The sequence below is a fragment of the Mytilus trossulus genome, chromosome 7 (genome assembly GCF_036588685.1).
Source record: "Mytilus trossulus isolate FHL-02 chromosome 7, PNRI_Mtr1.1.1.hap1, whole genome shotgun sequence".
NCBI classification, from domain to species: domain Eukaryota; kingdom Metazoa; phylum Mollusca; class Bivalvia; order Mytilida; family Mytilidae; genus Mytilus; species Mytilus trossulus.
The window spans coordinates 26,166,233-26,190,009 of record NC_086379.1 but is presented as its reverse complement, the minus strand read 5'-3'; the positions used below and the strand labels follow the sequence as shown (position 1 = coordinate 26,190,009).

At 33.1% G+C, this 23,777-nt stretch overlaps 1 protein-coding gene across 1 annotated transcript; it reads right to left on the bottom strand.

Moving 5' to 3' along the window:
• Window positions 1–7,849: 7,849 nt before the first annotated feature.
• Window positions 7,850–22,300, bottom strand: LOC134724847 (jmjC domain-containing protein 8-like). The gene is made up of 8 exons (XM_063588140.1): window positions 22,166–22,300; window positions 18,254–18,349; window positions 15,723–15,868; window positions 14,674–14,742; window positions 12,951–13,070; window positions 10,835–10,902; window positions 9,915–10,049; window positions 7,850–8,736 (listed from the first exon to the last, which is right to left on the bottom strand). The coding sequence occupies exons 1-8, from the start codon at window positions 22,252–22,254 to the stop codon at window positions 8,656–8,658; spliced, it is 804 nt and encodes a 267-aa protein (XP_063444210.1). The 5' UTR covers window positions 22,255–22,300; the 3' UTR covers window positions 7,850–8,655.
• Window positions 22,301–23,777: the final 1,477 nt, after the last annotated feature.

The following is a 23,777-nucleotide window of genomic DNA, read 5'->3' as shown; positions in this document are numbered from 1 at the left end:
AAATTATTACTTTTCCGCAAATAATTAAGGAATACCTATTGATCGAAAGCAAAGCTATAATAAAAAAAATAATATGCATTAAGTTAAAAGTCATCGTAAGTAAAAAACAACATTAAAATGTATATATGAAAACGTATGTTCAAAAATATCTTGATATGAGTTCATAAGTCAGTTCTGGCAAATATTTGTAGCCAACACGTCGTGCAAAGTCCATAGCAGCACATTCACCGTTTACAAGTTCTCTTTTTTGTTCAGGAAGGAGTCCATCTTCTCCTTTTCATACTTCCGAACGAGTGATTTTACAGTTAGACTTCTCATCTTTATGTAAGATGTTGTCTTCAGTTTCAATAGCACATCGACAAAGACAATATGGTATGATGGCTAGCTTGAAACTGCTCGTTCAGGTAGGCACTAAAAGACTCGACACCATTCGTTGTTCTCTTTTCCTCGGGGTCAGGGGTGATGCCCAAATGCTTGGTGAAAATCTCAATTGCCATCCAAATGAAATTCCAATATATTATCGGCAGACCTCATGCATTTATCGTCAGATCATGGAAATGTTATATTGACAATATCGTCAATATAACACTTCCATGGTCAGATGGAGCATCGGCAATTAATTCAACAAATCTTTCTTTAATCATGTCAGTTGGCAAGTAAGCCAAACCAAAGATTTCTCAATGAAGTGTAACTCATCCTTACCCGAGTCAACTAGTTATATCTAGTAAATTGTAGCTATACTGAGATCAGAACATTTGTTTGATTAAAAAGACAAGTTGCTTTCTTTAAAAAAAGAAATGCAATCGTAAACCCAAATGCTTGTTTGGCATTATATATATATATATTAGATAATTGTTTAATAAAGATGTATTGTCTTATATTACTTTTGTTGTGCATAAGAATTAGAAACTGACATTGCCTGTTCACTTGATGTAATACCGGCTTCACACATCAACGTATAGATCCGACGTACGTCGGCCGTGGTAAAAAAAAAAATCATGCATGCTACCAATATGCTAGTAATTTTAATGCTTTCAACCTGTCAATCATATCTGTATCGTGTGTACAACGAGCTTAAAGCGTGTATTGGGTGTGCGTAAAGCGTACCTAAGCGTTTCTCTTAGTCTTTCTACATTCCCAACTGCAGGTCTGTCTATATGCGAATGTTTGTCAATAAGTCTGTCACATTCGCCCGTCTGTTTACATGTTTACCAGTCCGTCTATGTCCACTGTTTCGTCTACATGTTCACTAGCTTTGAAATAGCTTTCAGTAAGTGCGATTATTTCAGTGATTTAATTGTGTCTATTGTTTTTATGTAAGTGATTATTGTGCACCGTACCCATATTTTTAGGGACGCGAATTGCAACTGATATATTACAGTTTTTTCTTGCGATGTGTTGTCCTTAAGATTTGGTTCATTCGGAGGGTTGGGTTTATGGCCACCACATTGTTTATGTGCCAATGTCCATTCTAAAGCCAGGGACATGTATTACAGTGGTTGTTGTTCATAATTCATGTCGGTCAAGTTTTTTTCGTAAATTATTTTGTTAATCAATAAGGCTGTTTAGTTTTGTTTGATTTTTGTTTTAAAATCTTAATGGTCGGGGCATTTAAAAGCCGACTAAATAGTGTTTTTTTTCATTTTTGGAGGCCGCTCGGTGGCCTTTAAAGACTTACTACCACGTCATTGTAACTCTGGTTGGTACTTGTATCATTAGTGCTGGACCATGGTCGATCCTATGTACCTTTGAGGCAGGCGGGATATTTTTGTTGATCTTGTACAGCTCAAACTAATGGGAGTAGTTCATGTACTTCTATGTCTAGTCCCATGTTGCATGGTTGGAGAGGGTGTTATATCTTCTGTACCGGTAGGTTTTATGAAGTTTCACCAGTATCGGACTTCTACTGAATGAAAGCTTTAAGGAAACGAGTATTTTTGTATGCAATGTGCCCTTAACGTGTCTCAAACTTATCTATCGTGTAGCGTGTATATTATGTGCGTGCAGTTTACGCTTGACAAACGCTTGAGCTGAATGTATTTTTTTAAGTTCCATTAAAATTTTCCTGAAGTAAAAGTGTTCACCAAGCGTATACCTTTGCATTTCGACGTACTTCAAACTTATGGAACGCATACGATGATACGGACTTTGTTAGTTTTCTTTTTTGACTGATTGTGTTACATTGTCATTTCGGGGCCTTTTATAGCCGACTATGCGGTACGTGCTTTGTCTGTTGTTGAAGGACGTACGGTGACCCATAGTTTGTATTTCTGTGTTATTTTGGTTTCTTGTAGATAGTTGTCTCATTGACACCAAACCGTATCTTCTTTTTTATATTCGATATCTTATCGCCGACCTGGTTAAGTCTGCTAAAAATGCATTTTTTTTTTATTTGGTCGGGTGTTGTCTCTTTGACACATTCCCCATTTCCATTCTCAATTTTATGATTCATTTTTAGGTTGTCAGTCGTAATTAAAGTGGCACATTTAATTCGTTGTTTCATTGCTTGAAGTATCATTTATTACATCGGCATGGTCAAATGTCTATTTTTTTAAAATAAATTTTAGATTTAGATTTCAGTCACGGTTATTTCCCGCCCCTTCATATTGAATATCTATACTTATCAGTCGCCTTTTAATGACGAAAAGGATTCAGAGGTTATTATGTGACCTCCGTGTTTAAAAAAAATAATGTTGCAATATTTAAGCAAAGAAAATAACTTTATATTTGCAATATTGATGAAAATAAATACGGACATAACTTTCATAATTAATTTTAACGTTATTTTCAATAAACGATTTTTTTTTAGAAAAATCCTCGTTTTTACACCTATTTGAGGCACGTTTTTATGATTATATTTCCATGTCCTTGGTCTAGGATCCAAGGATTTATACAAATCCTTGCCTAGACGTAAAATTTCAAAAAGTGCTAATACTTTTTTTAAAGATTTTATTTTTAATTGTTCTCGTTCAAAATATTTTATTTCTTCATATTCAATATCTATTTAATTCTATTTTTAATAACCATTTTTTTTTTTATTATTAAAGTTGTAATTTTTAACAAAAAAATATTAACTGTATTTTAATCATATGCAAGAAAGACTTCCCTTTAATTTCAGTATAAAAAAATAAATAGCTTGCTTTTTACAACATGTACATCTTCACTAAACGTAAAATCAAAAATAAAATGCTACTAAAACTCTTTCTAAAGATTTTATTTTAAATTATTCTCGTTCAGAATATAAAGCGCATTGTTTACATGAAATCTTATCTCATATCTAAACACAGCTGCTTACATCGTTTGACTAATTAAAATACTACGCATGTAGGTTAATATTATCAGCTTGTAATCGTGTGCAAGAAAATATTATATCATAATAAATTTCAGATCATACGTTAAATATCTCTATAGCAAATTAAGATGCTAATGCATATTCAACAATTAGTAAGCTATTGCGCATGCAGTTGAAAGGTGGTCATAGCTATTGCGCATGTATTTGAAAGGTGGTCATAGAAAGACCAGAAGTGTTTTATATAGAAATAACGTTGTGTCCACTTGTGTCCGCCTGTAACCCCCCATATCAAGAAGTTTTATATAGGAATAGTACTGTGTCCAGCTGTGTCCACCTGTAGCCAGCATATTTTATAAGTTTTATATAGAAATTGCGTTGTGTCCACTTGTGTCCGCCTGTATCCCCTCATTTCTAGAAGTTTTATATTGAAAAAGTACTGTGTCCAGCTGTGTCCACCTGTAGCCAGCAAATTTTATAAGTTTTATATAGAAATTGCGTTGTGTCCACTTGTGTCCGCCTGTGTCCCCTCATTTCTAGAAGTTTTATATTGAAAAAGTACTGTGTCCAGCTGTGTCCACCTGTAGCCAGCAAATATTATAAGTTTTATATAGAAATTGCGTTGTGTCCACTTGTGTCCGCCTGTGTCCCCTCATTTCTAGAAGTTTTATATAGAAATTGCGTTGTGTCCACTTGTGTCCGCCTGTGTCCCCTCATTTCTAGAAGTTTTATATAGAAATTGCGTTGTGTCCACTTGTGTCCGCCTGTAACCCCCCATATCAAGAAGTTTTATATAGGAATAGTACTGTGTCAAGCTGTGTCCACCTGTAGCCAGCATATTTTATAAGTTTTATATAGAAATTGCGTTGTGTCCACTTGTGTCCGCCTGTATCCCCTCATTTCTAGAAGTTTTATATTGAAAAAGTACTGTGTCCAGCTGTGTCCACCTGTAGCCAGCAAATTTTATAAGTTTTATATAGAAATTGCGTTGTGTCCACTTGTGTCCGCCTGTGTCCCCTCATTTCTGGAAGTTTTATATAGAAATTGCGTTGTGTCCACTTGTGTCCGCCTGTGTCCCCTCATTTCTAGAAGTTTTATATTGAAATATCACTGTGTCCAGTTGTGTCCACCTGTAACCAGCAGATTTTATAAGTTTTATATAGAAATTACGTTGTGTCCACTTGTGTCCGCCTGTAACCCCCCATATCAAGAAGTTTTATATAGGAATAGTACTGTGTCCAGCTGTGTCCACCTGTAGCCAGCATATTTTATAAGTTTTATATAGAAATTGCGTTGTGTCCACTTGAGTCCGCCTGTGTCCCCTCATTTCTAGAAGTTTTATATTGAAAAAGTACTGTGTCCAGCTGTGTCCACCTGTAGCCAGCAAATTTTATAAGTTTTATATAGAAATTGCGTTGTGTCCACTTGTGTCCGCCTGTGTCCCCTCATTTCTAGAAGTTTTATATAGAAATTGCGTTGTGTCCACTTGTGTCCGCCTGTGTCCCCTCATTTCTAGAAGTTTTATATTGAAATAGCACTGTGTCCAGTTGTGTCCACCTGTAGCCAGCAGATTTTATAAGTTTTATATAGAAATAACGTTGTGTCCACTTGTGTCCGCCTGTAACCCCCCATATCAAGAAGTTTTATATAGGAATAGTACTGTGTCCAGCTGTGTCCACCTGTAGCCAGCATATTTTATAAGTTTTATATAGAAATTGCGTTGTGTCCACTTGTGTCCGCCTGTATCCCCTCATTTCTAGAAGTTTTATATTGAAAAAGTACTGTGTCCAGCTGTGTCCACCTGTAGCCAGCAAATTTTATAAGTTTTATATAGAAATTGCGTTGTGTCCACTTGTGTCCGCCTGTGTCCCCTCATTTCTAGAAGTTTTATATAGAAATTGCGTTGTGTCCACGTGTGTCCGCCTGTGTCCCCTCATTTCTAGAAGTTTTATATTGAAATAACACTGTGTCCAGTTGTGTCCACCTGTAGCCAGCAGATTTTATAAGTTTTATATAGAAATAACGTTGTGTCCACTTGTGTCCGCCTGTAACCCCCCATATCAAGAAGTTTTATATAGGAATAGTACTGTGTCCAGCTGTGTCCCCCTGTAGCCAGCATATTTTATAAGTTTTATATAGAAATTGAGTTGTGTCCACTTGTGTCCGCCTGTATCCCCGCATTTCTAGAAGTTTTATATTGAAAAAGTACTGTGTCCAGCTGTGTCCACCTGTAGCCAGCAAATTTTATAAGTTTTATATAGAAACTGCGTTGTGTCCACTTATGTCCGCCTGTGTCCCCTCATTTCTAGAAGTTTTATATAGAAATTGCGTTGTGTCCACGTGTGTCCGCCTGTGTCCCCTCATTTCTAGAAGTTTTATATTGAAATAACACTGTGTCCAGTTGTGTCCACCTGTAGCCAGCAGATTTTATAAGTTTTATATAGAAATAACGTTGTGTCCACTTGTGTCCGCCTGTAACCCCCCATATCAAGAAGTTTTATATAGGAATAGTACTGTGTCCAGCTGTGTCCACCTGTAGCCAGCATATTTTATAAGTTTTATATAGAAATTGCGTTGTGTCCACTTGTGTCCGCCTGTATCCCCTCATTTCTAGAAGTTTTATATTGAAAAAGTACTGTGTCCAGCTGTGTCCACCTGTAGCCAGCAAATTTTATAAGTTTTATATAGAAATTGCGTTGTGTCCACTTGTGTCCGCCTGTATCCCCTCATTTCTAGAAGTTTTATATTGAAATAGCACTGTGTCCACCTGTAGCCAGCAGATTTTATAAGTCTTATATAGAAATTGCGTTGTGTCCACTTGTGTCCGCCTGTATCCCCTCATTTCTAGAAGTTTTATATTGAAATAGCACTGTGTCCACCTGTAGCCAGCAGATTTTATAAGTTTTATATAGAAATAGTACTGTGTCCAGCTGTGTCCGCTTGTATCCCCTTATTTCATAAAGTTTTATAGAAAAATACGTTGTGTCCACTTGTGTCCGACTGTATACGCTCATTTCTAGAAGTTTTATATTGAAATAGCACGGTGTCCAGCTGTGTCCACCTGTAGCCAGCAGATTTTTAAAGTTTTATATAGAAATTGCGTTGTGTCCGCCTGCAGTCAGTAGTTTTTTTTTATGTTTTATATAGAAGTAACCGTGTGTCCAGCTGTGTCCGCCTAAATCACAAGTTTTATATAACACTTGGGCTTCTGTAGTAACCTTGTGTCCAGCTGTGTCCGTCTAAATCACACGTTTTATATAACACTGGGCTTCTGTAACCACTTTAATAGACATTGATTGTTTATCTGTTTATATAGTTACATACATACGTGTCCATGTATCCCCGGACACAAAATGCATGCTAACTATATTTTGCACCGAAAATAGGACATATCTGGTTTTATTGATGGAGAAAGCTGCAGTGCCAAGAGAAATCCACTGACCTTACGATAGGAATATTTCCTTCTGTTTTTATGGTTAATTGTTTCATTGATAATCATACCACATCTCCTTATTTCTGTATCAATCAGTCAAGTTCTTTGCTTTATGTTGATATAAACACTACTAAATTGTATGTGCCCTGGTCTTCATGAATAAATAAGTAGACAGATAGCATAAAGCATTTCAAATTTCAAAATGGCTAATGAAGGTGAAGAAGTCAATATTCAATGATTTGAGTCTTTCAGAAAGAGAAAAAAAACATTTGTAGTGGAATACATTACAAACAAGTGAAACTGCGAGCTACTGCTCACTGACGATACCCCGGCCGCAAGTGGATGATTTTAATAGTGTAAAAATATGCAAGTGATCGGTAAACAGGAAGTTGTTGAGTGATGAATCTGAAAACGCATCCCACAGTAAAGCAGACTTATATAAAACTTGAAACAAAATTTCAGAAATCCTTGTATTGTAGTTCCTGAGAAAAATGTGACAAAAAATTTTCATCTTGGTTATCATGTGTAAAAAAGTGAAACTGCGAGCTACTGCTCACTGATGATACCCCCGCCGCAAGTGGATAATATTAATAGTGTAAAAATATGCAAGTGTTCGGTAAACAGGAAGTTGTCGAGTGATGAATCTGAAAACGCATCACATGGTAAAGCTGACATATATAAATCCTGAAACCAAATTTCAGAAATCCTTGTATTGTAGTTCCTGAGAAAAATGTGACGAAAATTTTCAACTTGGCTATCATGTGTAAAATCATACAAGTGTTCAGTAAACAGGAAGTTGTCAAGTGATCAATCTGAAAACGCATCACACGGTATGGCTGACATATATAAATGTTGATACCAAATTACAGAAAAGGGTGGATGTGTAGTTCCTGAGAAAAATGTGACGAAAGTTTCATGGGACGGACTGACTGACTGACGGACGGACGGACGGACTGACAGACGGACTGATGGACTGACAGACTGACGGACTGATGGATGGACTGACTGAAGGACAGACAAAGGTAAAACAGTATACCCCCCTTTTTTTCAAAGCGGGGTATAATTAAGAATGATAAAAGTGCTGCTATCTTACTGTAATAAATAAATATGTCTTCAAATTCTATAGTCAAGTTCAAAGAATTGTGAAAATATATAAGAAATTTATTTCACATAAAAATTGCCACATTAAATTACTTGATCTTAAATCACATCAACCAGTGGGAGAAGTGCTTCTCCTTCCTTTGCAGCTTACATCACCAAATAGTTTTATGGAGTTCTTGTTTTCAGTCTTAAGGCTTAGATTTCCATTAAGTATTTTGTAACATTTTTTGTCTTTTCGTTGTCTTTTGTTTTTTGCTGTGGTGTTGCCACTCTCTCTCAACTTATGAATTTGAATGTCCCTGTGCATGTTCTCCCTTTTTTTCTCATTTCCTTTTAATACATAATAAATGGTGATAAAAAGAATGATGGCAAGACTGCAGTTAAAAGTTACTACCAAAATGACCAATGAAGAACTTATAAAAATAGCAAAGTATCATAAGATGAGAATGATGATTGTTTGAATTATGAATATAACACCATTTTAGCACTAGTATTTGCTATATCCTGGCTGTCAATGGACAATTGTGGTGAAGGAAGTTGGAATGTAGGAGAGAACTAGCAATGGAGAAGTTCTCAGAACTCATAAAAATATCAAAGTATCAAGATGATGATGAAAACTGTTTCGAATTATGAATATAATGCCATTTTATCACTATTGGCTATATCCTGGCTGTCAATCATGGTGAAGGAAGCTAGAATGCAGGAGAGAACAACGCAAAGGAAGCTGGAATGAAGGAGAGAACAACCAACCTTCTAAAAACTGACAATCCTTGTCAATTAAGAAAGTTTTATAATAACTCATAGAATAAAAAAATAAATCTTGTTTGCTTCTTCATCCTAAGAACGTTGAAATAAAAACACTGGCGTCTATATTGAGTGTTGCATGCCACCATCTGTCTGGGAAATATATTATCTACAACAGGAAGTAAAACATTATCAGCAGCAATGTCAAAGGTCACTTATCATTTCAATTTTGGTGGAAATAATACATTACATTGTATTAATATCATATAGCCTATAACAAAACATGCATCCACTATTATTTTTTTGTCTATCTGATGAGTTAAGCCTTTTTCAAATGATTTTTATAGTTCGTTCTTATATTGTACTATTATACCACTGTCCCAGGTTATACATATACATAATAATTAATCAAATTTAATCATGTCTACATATTTTTTAGGGGGCCAGCTGAAGGAAACCTACGGGTGCATGAGTTTCTCTCTACATTGACGACCCATTGGTGGCCTTCGGCTGTTGTCTGCTCTATGGTCGGGTTGTTGTTGCTTTGACACTTTCCCCATTTCCTTTCTCAATTTTATTTTTACTGTTTAAATTAATAATTTAGTGAGTGTGCAATGTGAGCTACAACAGTGAAAGTTTTAATTTGGAGTAAAATAAACATCAGCAAGCTCCATACTTTTTCTTGGGGGAGTAGCACTTTTTTCCTCCATTTACAAACTAGGATAAAATTGAGAATGGAAATGGGGAATGGGTCAAAGAGACAACAACCCTACCATAGAAAAAAACCCAGCAGAAGGTCACCAACAGGTCTTCAATGTAGCAAGAAATTCCCACATCCGGAGGCGTCCCTCAGCTGACCCCTAAACAAATATATACTAGTTCGGTGATAAAGAACGCCATAGTAATTTCCAAATTGTACACAAGAAACTAAAATTAAAATAATACAAGACAAACAAAGGCCAGATGCTCCTGACTTGGGATAGGCGCAAAAATGCAGCGGGGTTAAACATGTTTGTGAGATCTCAACCCTCCCCTATACCTCTAGCCAATGTAGAAAAGTAAAAGCATAACAATACGCAAGGAACATCCTAACCTTTATAATACTTGGTGAGCCTGAAAGAGAGTTCGTCAATACTATGGATATAGTATTATTTGTTGGGTTCCAACTTTTGTGGATTTAATTGGTAAAGGTAATTAGTGAATTTGAATGTTCAACAAAACTCATATTTTTTATAAGATAAAAATATGCACAAAATTATTTTTTTACTCAATCAACAAAAATGGGTATCCATAAAAAATATATGAATTCACAGTAACTAAAAGCTTGATTGAAATAAATATCCTTACCTCTCCTTGATTTATTGTGCATTCTACTGGTTTATCATCTGGATGTAGATTAGGATAATCTTCAAACAACCATTGCAGGGTAGTTCTGTTGGGATGAAAAGATGGAGTTTTCTCTGGTGGATATAAAAACCAACGCTGAAAACAAATAATTGATACTATTTTACACAAGATTTAGATTTATATTCAACCCTTTGTTAAAAAAAAACCCCATTTCTGTGCATATTTGAAAGGCATTAGTCCTTTCACAATACCAACTGCCTAATCTGTTCTACAAGTTGCAATTTGAAGCCACATGTATCACTGCAAACTAATATTTTTCACAAACCCTTAGCTCATTGGTACAGAAAGGTGAAACGTTGTTCATGTGAAGCTAGCGCAGTAAAAAAAAATAATAATTTATTCTTACAATCCAAAACAAGTAATTTTCAGACTGTACCAAGTCAGAAATATGACAGTTCTTGTCCATTCATTTTTGATGCACTTTGTTATTTGATTTTGCCATGTGATGATGGACTTTCCAAATTGATTTTCCTCTAAGTTCAGTATTTTTGTGATTTAATTTTTTTTACTATTTTGATGACAATTGATAGTGCTTGGGGTTTATCTAGGAATTATGTAAGTTTTTTAAATATGGGCAGTCAAAGTCAGCATGGTCATCTCAAGGTCAGTGTTAAGATTAATTCTTAATTCAGTATTTGTAGCAAATTCAGTATCAAATTTAATTAGTTTCATCATGTTCATGCAAACAACATAACTCCTCCCCTATGTTTTGTTAAAGAATACAACGTTATGTTATACCATATTACACACTGTATAGTTATAGTACACAATGTCAAGTTTAAAAGTACACAATGTATACTTATAATACAAAATGTTTAGTTATCTTTAATGGTGCAGTATATTTTTTTTTTATAAAATACCTTTCTTCCATAAATTACTTCACCAAAACCTGGACCATGAAAATGAAATGGTACACCAGTTCCTGCATCTAAAAAATGTATCAACAAATTTTCATATTTCACTAATATTTTGCAAAAATTTCAAATAAAGTGAAATTTTCAGTTTCTTTTTGTAGTTCCTTATTATATTTAAGCTTTCATAAATTACCTATTAGTTGAAGGAAGAATAAGATAAAACTATTGTGAAATCATGCAATTATTGGGCGACAAAAAGTGGCAGACATTCTTTGTTGCCATCATAATTGCAATGTTTCCCTCGCAATTATGAATAAACAACAATTGCAATGTTTCCCTCGCAATTATGAATACACAACAATTGCAAAAAATGGGGACCATACAACTTTCTTTCATCTTTTTTTTGCATCAAGCAGTCTATTTTTATTTAAAGCTAAAGAAAGTATTTGTGTTTTTTGACACAAAATAATATTGCGGTGTACTGTTAATGGAACATCTTTGTGTAAACATTCTCACTGTCATGCCTGTACACCAAAAGGTTGTACAAATCTTTAAATAATCCCTGCAGTAGATTTTCCTCGCTTTCATAAACAGAATTTTGATTTGGTTGAGGCTTATTTTTAATTCATGCAACAGATTTGATCCTTTTTTTATGCATATTATGAGTAACACGGATGACTTTTTCTTTGCTCTTTCTACTGACTTTGTATGATTCCAACACTTTTCAAAAAAATTCAACTATATATTTGGTAAGTTTTATGTATTTCTGTAAATTTGAACAGGCTACAAAAAGCCACAAATGTACATTCTTACAGTGTTCTCCCCAGGATTTTTGGATAGCACCAGGGTAACGCGTGACGAAATTAATTTTGTAATATTTTGTGTCGCGTTGCGTCGCTTTTTTTTTCTTGTTAGTTTTTGTCATTACCTTTTTGTCTTTGTTTTGTTTACTGTGGTACTGTGTTGTATGGACTTTGGGTCAGAAAATTATTGGTAGAAAAAGTAAATCAATAAACAGTTTGTATACTTTGATATCTTTGAAGAATAAATAAAAGAAAGCACAATTAGTCTTTAAACTAAAGTCACTTCTTATATTTTGATCAAGCCATTTTGTCCTGATACTTGAAGATACACTACACATTCCCCATGTTAGATTTCACCATAACAATTAACTTTGAACAAGATTAAACTTTGATATACAGAAGTAACAGAACCTTCAGTAAATTAAAAACTTTTTTTCATAGTTTTAGACCTCATTCTTTAACTTTAACTTTAACAACATTATTATTTCATGTTAATACTTTGATACTGACATGAATGGAATTTTATTTGTATACTAGTTCTTTCCCTGCTAAGAACTATTTTTTTTATCTTTATTCTATGTTACATTGCTATTGATGTTTCACCATAACTTTAAAAAAAAATACCAACATAAAATAATATGTCTGTGCATTAATAAAGGTATGATTCTGAAAAATAATTTGCAAAACATTTTTGTTGGTATGTTCTAAGAAAGTATTTATCCTTAATGTAACATTTTAATATTATTCTGTATTCAATTTGAACTTTATTTTTATTTTCAAAGAGAAATTCTATTTGAGGAGCATTTATTTGTAATAAGCAAATTCAGGGGAAGTAACTCCACAATTAATTTCAAACCGGCAAATTATTTTGACAAAGACTGGCGTAAAAGAGTTCATTAACAAATGTCTGCTTGTCCCTCACAAGTCTGTTATTAATATTATGATCTCTTAATTAATTAATTAAAACACAAAAGAATCATGTATATCGATTAATCCAATCATCATGGTTAACCTCAAAAGGTAAATGGATCACGTGGTGTAAACAATCTTCTTGTCAGAACTGGATTAAACTGGTAAGAACTGGTCAATTTTCACAGACAGTTGAACAAGTGGTCTGAAACTACCAATTTACGGTTGAAAACTTTAGCACCACGGAGAAAAATTATACATCGCGGCAAGAACGATACCACCGCGGTAAAATATTATACATCGCGGGCCCGTGGTCCTTTAAGGGCCTGGGGAGAACACTGTTCTTATTTCTATAAATATGACCTTGTACTTTAGAAGAATAATCCAAATATCATTTAGATCATAAATACCTGCAACACCAAAGCTGTAAGCCCCCGTCATAAATGGTAGCTTATAAGGTGGTGGTTTATATCTGTTAAAAACATCTTCCCATTCTGTATAATTATTGTCACCAAACCAGTAAAATGTTTCTAAATAAAAATATATAATATTTAAGGTGGTACCTAACACTACATGGAGATAACTCTGTAAAGTCAGCTAAACGTTTTAATTACATTGTGTTGTAAAGGGAATGTTTAAAGCTTCTCAATGATAAAAATTAATGTTTTTCAAACTGCTATATAACCAGTGTAATTTTTCTGAAAAAACGCTTCGTTCAAAATTTTTGAAATATTTATATTTTTGTTAAAGGGTCAAAGTCAAAATTTTATGAAAATTAAACGTGACAAACTAATTTTAGTGAAAGTGTTGGGTACCACCTTAACTTGTATATGTATGTAGAGAAATAACTGATCAGCTTGATTAGTATTTTTTTCCATGGAGAAAAACTACATGGCTATTTCACAAAATTTTGTAAGATCTTATAATTTGCATACAATTTGGACATAAAAGTTGAAAAAAATGCTTTTTCTTCTGACATTATTTAATAAATGCACATCAGGTGTTCATATGGAATATATGTAAATGAGCTAACAAATTTTTAAAAATTATTTTAAATTATCAAGACAATCCCTTGAAATATGCCTATATTTATGCCATATAAATTTTCATATTAATATCTTTATTATTAGTAAAAAAAATAGAAGTTTGATTTAAGGTGGTACCTGAACTAAAATTAATTTGGCTTGTTTAATTTTCTTAAAATTTTGACAAAGTATTTACTTTGACCCTTTGATAAAAATATGAAAATTTCAAATAATTTGAACCAACTGTTTAATCAGAAAAATTACACTGGTTATATAGCAGATTGACAAAAACTTATTTTGATCATTGAGAAGCTTAATAATCCCTTAACAACATAACATCATTTTAAGGTTCTGCTGATTTTACAGAGTTATCTCCCTGTAGTGTTAGGTACCACTTTAATGACCTTGTATGTTATTTGGAGTTCTAGGTGATAAGATAAAAAATATAACAGAAGAGAGCAACCTAAATTGTCTTGCCTTATTTGCTGATCAAGATTGAATTTTTAGTCAGAAGTTCTATAGATAAAGGTTTTACTACAAAGGTCACATAATCTTAATATAATTATCAATGATGCATAAAAATGAGGTTGAGGTCAGAAAGCCCAGAAAGACAGTTTCAGCTTACAACCATTTCATACACCAACTATATTGTGGATCATGTTGATATATGAGAGGGGGTAGGAGGGGTCCTGATCCCGAAATCCCGAGATAAAAAATACCTGATCCCGAAATCCTGGGCTTAAAAACACGAAACCCAGAGGTCCTGAAATTCAATAAAAAAAATTTCCTGATCCCGAAAGAGTCAATCCCGAAATCCCGAGCTTTAAAACACCCCATCTCGGAGTCCCCATAAAGGTCCTATCCCCCCTCATATATTGCTAAAAGTATCTGAAAAACCGACCTTAGCACGAAAACTTAGTATTGATTAATAATAATCATGAAAATTATCTTACGGTCAGAAAATTCAGCTAGATGTGCATGTTCACCTTTACTACAAGCAATACAGTGTACAAAAAAATACTTATTTGTTTCCCATAAGCTGGGAGAAAAAAAGATGATATTATACAAATAACAATCAGCCCTTATAAATGGTTTATAAAATACTTACCATTTCCAAGCATGGTTAAGGTCTGAGGTTTCATAACATTTTCTATATAATACTTTAATGATACATCTCCTGAAATTAAAACATTATTATTTATTCAACCTAATGCATCACCAATACATTTGCACAAAAAAAAACATCCCATTTACATGCAGCTTTTTATTACAGCCCCACAACTTTTTTTCTAGTAATAAATACAAGCATGACAAGCAGCATTAATAATAAGAACAATGCAGGAAAACTGGTATTTATACAATTCCAGAAGCACATCGGTATAAAATATAAATGCAAAGAAAAAATCAATGTTGTTTAGAGTCTGTTGGAAGGTTGTTTTAATGGCAATCTTATCTCCTTATTTTATATTAGTATGTTATAATTTTAAGTCAGCTTTTACTGCTGCCAAATTAACAAGGTGGTATCAGTTTAGAAGACTTTTGATGCTGTAAAATTGATTGATTACCCTTATTTATTTACTATCAGGACTATAAGGAGCCCGATGGAAATAAGCTGACCCAAAATGTTTAACCCCGCCGCATTTTTGCGCCTGTCCCAAGTCAGGAGCCTCTGGTCTTTGTTAGTCTTGTATTATTCTTAATTTTAGTTTATTCTGCTCCATTTGAAGTTTAGTATGGGGTTCATTATCACTGAACTAGTATATATATTTTTGTTTGGGGGCTAGCTGAAGGATGCCTCCAAATGCGGGAATTTCTCGCGGCATTGAAGACCTGTTGGTGACCTTCTGCTGTTGTTTGTTCTAAGGTTAGGTTGTTGTCTCTTTGACACATTCCCCATTTCTGTTGTCTCTTTGACACATTCCCCATTTCTATTCTGAATTTAATTGTTTGCTTTAATGGTTCATCTTTGGGTTAAGGCATTAGTGCACTAGTACCTATGTAACAGCCATTGCTATATTTTGAGGTTGTATTTTGCATTTGTATATAAATGTATTGCCTCTACCTGAATAAATATTATTATTATATTAATCATTATAACAATTCATTTGGACAAAAAACTTGGGTTGATAAATATAATGTGTTTGAATCATTACTTACTTTTTTCATATGAGTATGTGTTAGCTGAGCTTAGCCTTATCTTTTTAGTCCCATGATTTCGTATCAATTCATCCTTACTACAAATTTGGTGAAATTTTCTGTTATCTGTGGCACCTTTTATAACTACAGGACTTTGGTGAGCATATCTGTAGAGAAAAACAAGATTTTGTGAGCATATCTGTAAAGTAAAACAGGACTTTGGTGAGCATATCTGTAAAGTGAAACAAGACTTTGGTGAGCATATCTGTAAAGTAAAACAAGATAAAAGTAAGAATATCTGTCAAGTAAAACAAGACTTTGGTGAGCATATCTGTAAAGTGAAACAAGATAAAAGTAAGCATATCTGTCAGGTAAAACAAGACTTTGGTGAGCATATCTGTAAAGTAAAACAAGATAAAAGTAAGCATATCTGTAAAGTAAAACAAGACTTTGGTGAGCATATCTGTAAAGTAAAACAAGATATTGGTAAGCATATCTGTAAAGTAAAACAAGACTTTGGTGAGCATATCTGTAAAGTGAAACAAGATAAAAGTAAGCATATCTGTCAAGTAAAACAAGACTTTGGTGAGCATATCTGTAAAGTAAAACAAGATAAAAGTAAGCAAATCTGTAAAGTGAAACAAGATAAAAGTAAGCAAATCTGTAAAGTGAAACAAGATAAAAGTAAGCATATCTGTAAAGTAAAACAAGACTTTGGTGAGCATATCTGTAAAGTAAAACAAGATAAAAGTAAGCATATCTGTAAAGTAAAACAAGACTTTGGTGAGCATATCTGTAAAGTGAAACAAGATAAAAGTAAGCATATCTGTCAAGTAAAACAAGACTTTGGTGAGCATATCTGTAAAGTAAAACAAGATATAAGTAAGCATATCTGTAAAGTAAAACAAGACTTTGGTGAGCATATCTGTAAAGTAAAACAAGATAAAAGTAAGCATATCTGTAAAGTAAAACAAGACTTTGGTGAGCATATCTGTAAAGTAAAACAAGACTTTGGTGAGCATATCTGTAAAGTAAAACAAGATAAAAGTAAGGATATCTGTAAAGTAAAACAAGACTTTGGTGAGCATATCTGTAAAATGAAACAAGATAAAAGTAAGCATATCTGTCAAGTAAAACAAGACTTTGGTGAGCATATCTGTAAAGTAAAACAAGATAAAAGTAAGCATATCTGTCAAGTAAAACAAGACTTTGGTGAGCATATCTGTAAAGTAAAACAAGATAAAAGTAAGCAAATCTGTAAAGTAAAACAAGATAAAAGTAAGCATATCTGTAAAGTAAAACAAGACTTTGGTGAGCATATCTGTAAAGTGAAACAAGATAAAAGTAAGCATATCTGTAAAGTAAAACAAGACTTTGGTGAGCATATCTGTTAAGTGAAACAAGATTTTGGTGAGCATATCTGTAAAGTAAAACAAGATAAAAGTAAGCATATCAGTAAAGTGAAACAAGACTTTGGTGAGCATATCTGTAAAGTGAAACAAGATTTTGGTGAGCAAATCTGTAATTTGAAACACGATTTTGGTGAGTATATCTGTAAAGTAAAACAAGACATTGGTGAGCATATCTGTAAAGTGAAGCAAGATTTTGGTGAGCATATCTGTAAAGTAAAACAAGATTTTGGTGAGCCTATCAGTAAAGTAAAACAAGACTTTGGTGAGCATATCTGTAAAGTGAAGCAAGATTTTGGTGAGCAAATCTGTAAAACGAAACAATATTTTGGTGAGCAAATCTGTAAGTGAAACAAGATTTTGGTGAGCAAATCTGTAAAGTAAAACAACACTTGTATGAGCATTGCTAGCATGTTAAAAAAGACATTAAATCAACAGCTACAATGTATATTGTAAAATAAGATTAACTTTAGCACTTTTGTAAGGTATAATTAGGTTTAAAAAAGTCTAAATGGCTCATCTTGAGAAAATTAGTGATATTGACCTAAAAATTGGTACAAAGTTCCTCTTACATCATGTACATGTTAGGAGTGATGATAAGTGAAATTTTTGTTTAAAGTTGCTTTCTAACCATTATTGATTTCACTATTAAAGATATCCCAAAAAGTCAACAGTTCATTAAAATATTATTTAAAGGCAATAAATCTATTCTTGCCATAAAGGAATGGTTTGACATGCAGTTATGATGGGTTTACAAAATTTATAACTAACAAAACCATTTTTTGCTCTAATCATATTTTCCTATACTATCTACATTTTACAATGTTGTACTACATTTTTAAAGACATTAGACAAATATTTTAACACAAAGCATGGTATATACCCATATTGGTCATGTTGATTGATAAATCATATTATACATTGTAGATCTGTTTGTTGATAAAAAAAAACTTAAGTGTAACAAAATTAACAAATCTTAGTAGAAAACATTAATCAATCTTTTGGGGTAAAACAAGCCTCTATCGTCAGTGATTGAACATGTTGCAATGTCTCATGTTTCAATAATAGGGACAGTACAGCATCTACATGATACCTTGTGATTTTATATCTTTTTTTTTATCATATTAGATTAACAAAACTAACCTTTTAATAAATTCTTCTTGTGATAATTGACTTGCATCTCTTATGTCTATATTACAAGGTCCTTCAAAAGCTAGTATTGATGATTCATCAGTAGCCCTGAAAATGTATATTCACATTATTAAGAATGTCAAGGTTAAAACCAGGTCCATCAAAAGCTGAGGTATAATTTTGATGATTCATCAGTAGCCCTGAAAATGTATATTCACATTATTAAGAATGTCAAGGTTAAAACCAGGTCCATCAAAAGCTGAGGTATTGATGATTCATCAGTAGCCATGAAAATGTATATTTACATTAATAAGAGTAAAAACAAGGTCCTTCAAAAGCTAGCTAAATGTATGTTCATTTCATAACATTGAAAGCAAACTTAAATTAGAGAATGTGGAGAAGTGAAACTAAAAATTCAGCAATTTATCCATAATTTTGTAATGGCGAAAGGGGAACAGTAATAATGACAACACTAAAATTCAAACTCAATCTGTTTTTTTTGGTAATAAGTATTGTGTAGTCATGGTAGTTTAAGTTTCATAACATTTGGTTGATGCAAAAAAAAGTAAGACAATGGAAACGAAAAATTCAGCAATTTTCCATGTGTTAAAGGGAATAACTCTATGATGGGATGGGGAGTTGTCTCATTGGCACTCACATTATATCTCCTTATATCTATATACATACACTCATGACAGTGTCGCTACCAAAAATGGAACTTGACTTGTGTTTTGTGGTAATCATATAAAAAAGAAGATGTGGTATGATTGCCAATGAGACAACTTTCCACAAGAGACCAAAATGACACAGACATTAACAATTATAGGTCACTGTACATGTACGGCCTTCAACAATGAGCAAAGCCCATACCGCATAGTCAGCTATAAAAGGCCCTGATAAGACAATGTAAAACAATTCAAACAAGAAAACTAACAGCCTTATTTATACATGTTATATATATATAAAAATGAATGAAAAACAAATATGTAACACATAAACAAATGACAACCACATGCACTGAATTACAGGCTCCTGACTTGGGACAGACACATACTTAAATAATGTGACGGGGTTAAACATGTTAGTGGGATCCCAACACTTCCCTAACCTGGGACAGTGGCATAACAGTACAACATAAGAACGAACTATAAAAATCAGTTGAAAAAGGCTTTTAACTCATCAGATGGACAAAAATACAAGTGGACATGGCCGGGTACTTGTACATACCGACAAAAAAGACACTAGGAACAGATCTAAGAGTACTCACAGTTATCTCACTGCTAGTTCAAAGCCACTAACAACTATAATTAAACAAATCATGCATCTAAGACTAAACTAGTCTATCAATCTGTATACATACAACTGGCAACATCCAATGGATTTAGTGTAAAAATGTCATACACAGCCAGAGAAAAATTAAACATGACCTTGTGCAATGCCAAGTTACAGGTATCAACAGATTGTATATCCATGAATGTGTATTTATATATATGTATACATGGTATATAACATATTAGTTATATTTAGTTCACTTTTAATTTACTGATAACAAAATCAATATTTATACCAATAAAACAATATTTAATGATCTTATTAGTGTTGAATTTGTAACCTTTTAGAATAAGCATTGTTTCATTACATTTGGTTGAGGCAAACTAAAGTTAGAAAACAGAAACCAAAGGAGTAGGGCCGGTAAGGGCTAGTTTTTTACCTCAAATTTCAGGTTCATCTGACGAAAGACACTTTTTAAACACTGTAGTGTCTATTTCAGTTGATTCAAATAGTTTGTGTGGAAGATTTGAACTGATTTGTCATTAAAAATGCCTTGATTCAAGCTTAAATATGAAAAAAACCCTATCAAATATGCCAAAAAATGTCACTTCTCAGATTGCTTTTGTCAAAAATGGAAATGGCAGCATCCATGTTCATCCTCAACCTTCATATATTTTATGTATTATCATCAAATACAACTTGCATTTCAATATCAAGAATGAACACAAATGTGGCCACTTTCATTTAAGACAGATACTGTCTTAAATTTAACTAAAATTGTGAAGATTTCAGTTATTTAGCATGACTTAATGATGCTATAAATACCCGATATGTGTGCATTGTATTGTAAAAAAACAGCCCACATTTATGTAGCAGAAGCATTTCCAATGAACTTAGAACTAAAAGTTTCGATTTTAACAAATTTTGTAAAACTGCTTAATTGAGGTCTGGAGCTGGCATGTCAGTTAACTGCTAGTAGTCTGATGTTATTTATGTATTATTGTTATTTTATTTATTTTCTTTTGTTACATCTTTTGACATCGGACTCGGACTTCTCTTGAACTGAATTTTAATGTGCGTATTGTTATTCTTTTACTTTTCTACATTGGCTAGAGGTATAGGGGGAGGGTTGAGATCTCATTTATAAAATGTTTAACCCCGCCGCAATTTTGCGCCTGTCCCAAGTCAGGAGCCTCTGGCCTTTGTTAGTCTTGTATTATTTTAAATTTTAGTTTCTTGTGTATAATTCGAAGTTAAGTATAACGTCCATTATCACTGTACTATTATGCTTATTTTAGGGGCCAGCTGAAGGACACCTATGGGTGCGGGAATTCTCGCTACATTGAAGACCCATTGGTTGCCTTCAGCTGCTGTTTGCTCTATGGTCAGGTGGTTGTCGCTTTGACATATTCACCATTTCCTTTCTCAATTTTATGCTATATTTTGGGGACTACTCCTTCGGGACGTAAAGACAGGGGGACCAAAATAATCTATTTATGAAATATCTGATGTAAAATGGTAAAGAAAATATATAATTATTAAGAGAAAAAGTCAAAAAATTATCATCCAACAAAGGCAACAGTCATCAGTCAGAGATATAACTCTATAGGGTTATTACAGAAAATAACTTGTGTGTGTTATTACAGATAATTTTCCTTAAATTTTCTAAATCTGTTATAACATATGTTTGTTATTTGTAAAATTATTTAATCTATAGTGGACTCTAGGGAACTGTTGAGACTTTGCGCAGAAACTAAATGCATAGCCTTGATAATTAATTTTTAAATTGAGTTAATACATTTTTGATTTACCATGGTTAATCAATGAGACAAGGCTATTAAGGAATTAACTTAGCTGTGATAACAAGGCTTAGTTATTAAAGGAATGTAACTTATCATATAAGCATACCTGCCAACTTTTGAAATGGCCATGGGGGTTTTAGCGCGCGACAACAATTTCAAAGTTTAAAATTCTTTGCGGCAACTATTTTGCGCGTGCTGTTTTGTAGTCTAGAAAAAGTGTCATATTTGCATGATTTGTAAGATGAACTTACATCCCTTTTTTTTAAGTTTATTTGCATGATTATATAATAATTAGACACTTTGGAATTACTGAGAAACTTGCGCAGAACCTCATTACATGCTCCAGTCATTATTTCTTACAATAAATTAAAATACATTGTAATTAAGCATGATTTATGTCTGAGCAAATGCTTTGAAGCGATATAGAGAAGCTGTGATAACACCCTTTAGTTATTACAGGCATACTTTTTTCTGTAATAACATATAGGTGTACTATTCAAAATTGGAATAATATGAACTGTGAACATCTTTCAATAGTTAAGTATACATAAAGACAATAGTAATATCAATAGAACTTGTTGTATACATTTTAACTAAACGCATGATGTAAATTGTCCCTTTAAAACATGTAACATACGTATGTTATCACAGTTGTTTGATTTTTTAGTCCACAATAACAAATGTATGTTATTTTCCTGTAATAACCCTATAGAGTTATATCCCTGACTGGTCATATTCATGATAGTCATATTCATGATATAATTTTGAGGAAACTTTTTTAAAATAAGAAACGTGATTTGTTTATCAAAAACCTCAAATTGGGGGAATTGAACAATAACTTTTCACCTACCATCCACCGTTGTCTAATGACACACAAATTGAACAAACAATAAGTGTAAATATTAGATGAACAAGAAGTAGGTACCACACGTCACACATAACGAAGTAAACAAGCTGGTAATTAGTCAAACCTCAATACTGGATTATAAACTCGGATCAACTTCCAAAGCAAGACAGTCGGATATCCGTGTTTTTTCCCAGTTGGCGTACGCCGGTTTGGGAAACTTGACCCGAAGATGATAATCGACGTATCTTGCATAGATATCGTTTTAATGAATTTCTTATCACTTCTTATTTCTTATGTAGCCTTCTATAAAACACTAAAATGAAAAACTATACAATATAAGAGAATGGAAATTGGGAATATGTCAATTTAGACAACAACCCGACGAAAGAACAGACGTCTTCAATGCAACGAAAAGCTTTGTAAGCAGTCTTATAATTTAGTAAGCTTTGGTCATAACAAGTTTTATTAAGATTGTTTTGTCTTTTCCTATCTTAGATTTCTCATGTATGTTACAGTTGTGATGTTACACTATTGTTTCAGGAAAGGGTGAAGGTTGGTACTGTTTAAACCTGCTGCCTTTGATTGCACCTATCATAAGTCAGGAACCTCGTGTTATATATATATATATATATATATAAGACCGTTGGTTTTCCTGTTTGAATGGTTTAACACTAGTCATTTTTGGGCCTTATATAGCTTGCTGTTCGGTGTGAGCCAAGGATTCGTGTTGAAGACCGTACTTTGGTCTATAATAGTTTACTTCTAAAAATTGTGACTTGGATGGAGATTTGGCTCATTGGCACTCACACCACATCTTCTGATATCAACATATATGTTTAAATCGTTTTTAATAACAACAAAACCCTCAAGAAGTCAACTGACAATTTCGGCTTGACAAGATATTTTTTTCATGTTTAGTTTTTGTTTTGCCGGTTGCAAAATTTTGAGCGCCTCTAGCTTTTTATATTCCCAAATGTATTAAATTGGTCGATTTGCAGATTTCGCTAGTTGTCTAAGCAGTTTACGTATCAGTTGAACTTTAATTGTCTTGGTTTTTTTTGTGGTTTTGGTAGTTGTCATGTGATTTTCTAAATATACTGGTATAAAAATATTTTAATTTATTAAATTTTCATGGGATTTGATAAACTGATTTCATTTGAATTAACTGCTTCTGATCCAGCGGCACACCTGTCACATCACATTCCGGATAAGATATCGTTATCTAAAATCGGAAAACGCTATTAGTTGAAGGTTAGAGTAGCTGTGTGTTGAACGTCAGCAAACGTTATCTCTAAATGCAACCCTTAGTTTTCAAGATTACAGCTTTTAAAATACGAACATTGATTTTGTATTTACATTGTTTCATAGATGAACATGTATACGTTCAGTGTATTGTTCCCTCGTTTCTGTTAAGTTCTTTTGATTGAGTTAAAACATTTTAATTGATATTTTATAGTGTGTCTTTCTACAGTTGTGAAGTTACACAATAATTGGTTCAGGAAAGGGTGAAGGTTGGTACATATTAAAAACGTTTATACCTGCTGCATTTTCTTGCACCTATCATAAGTCAAGAACCTCGTTTTTTTTTATAAATATAGATTAGACCGTTGATTTT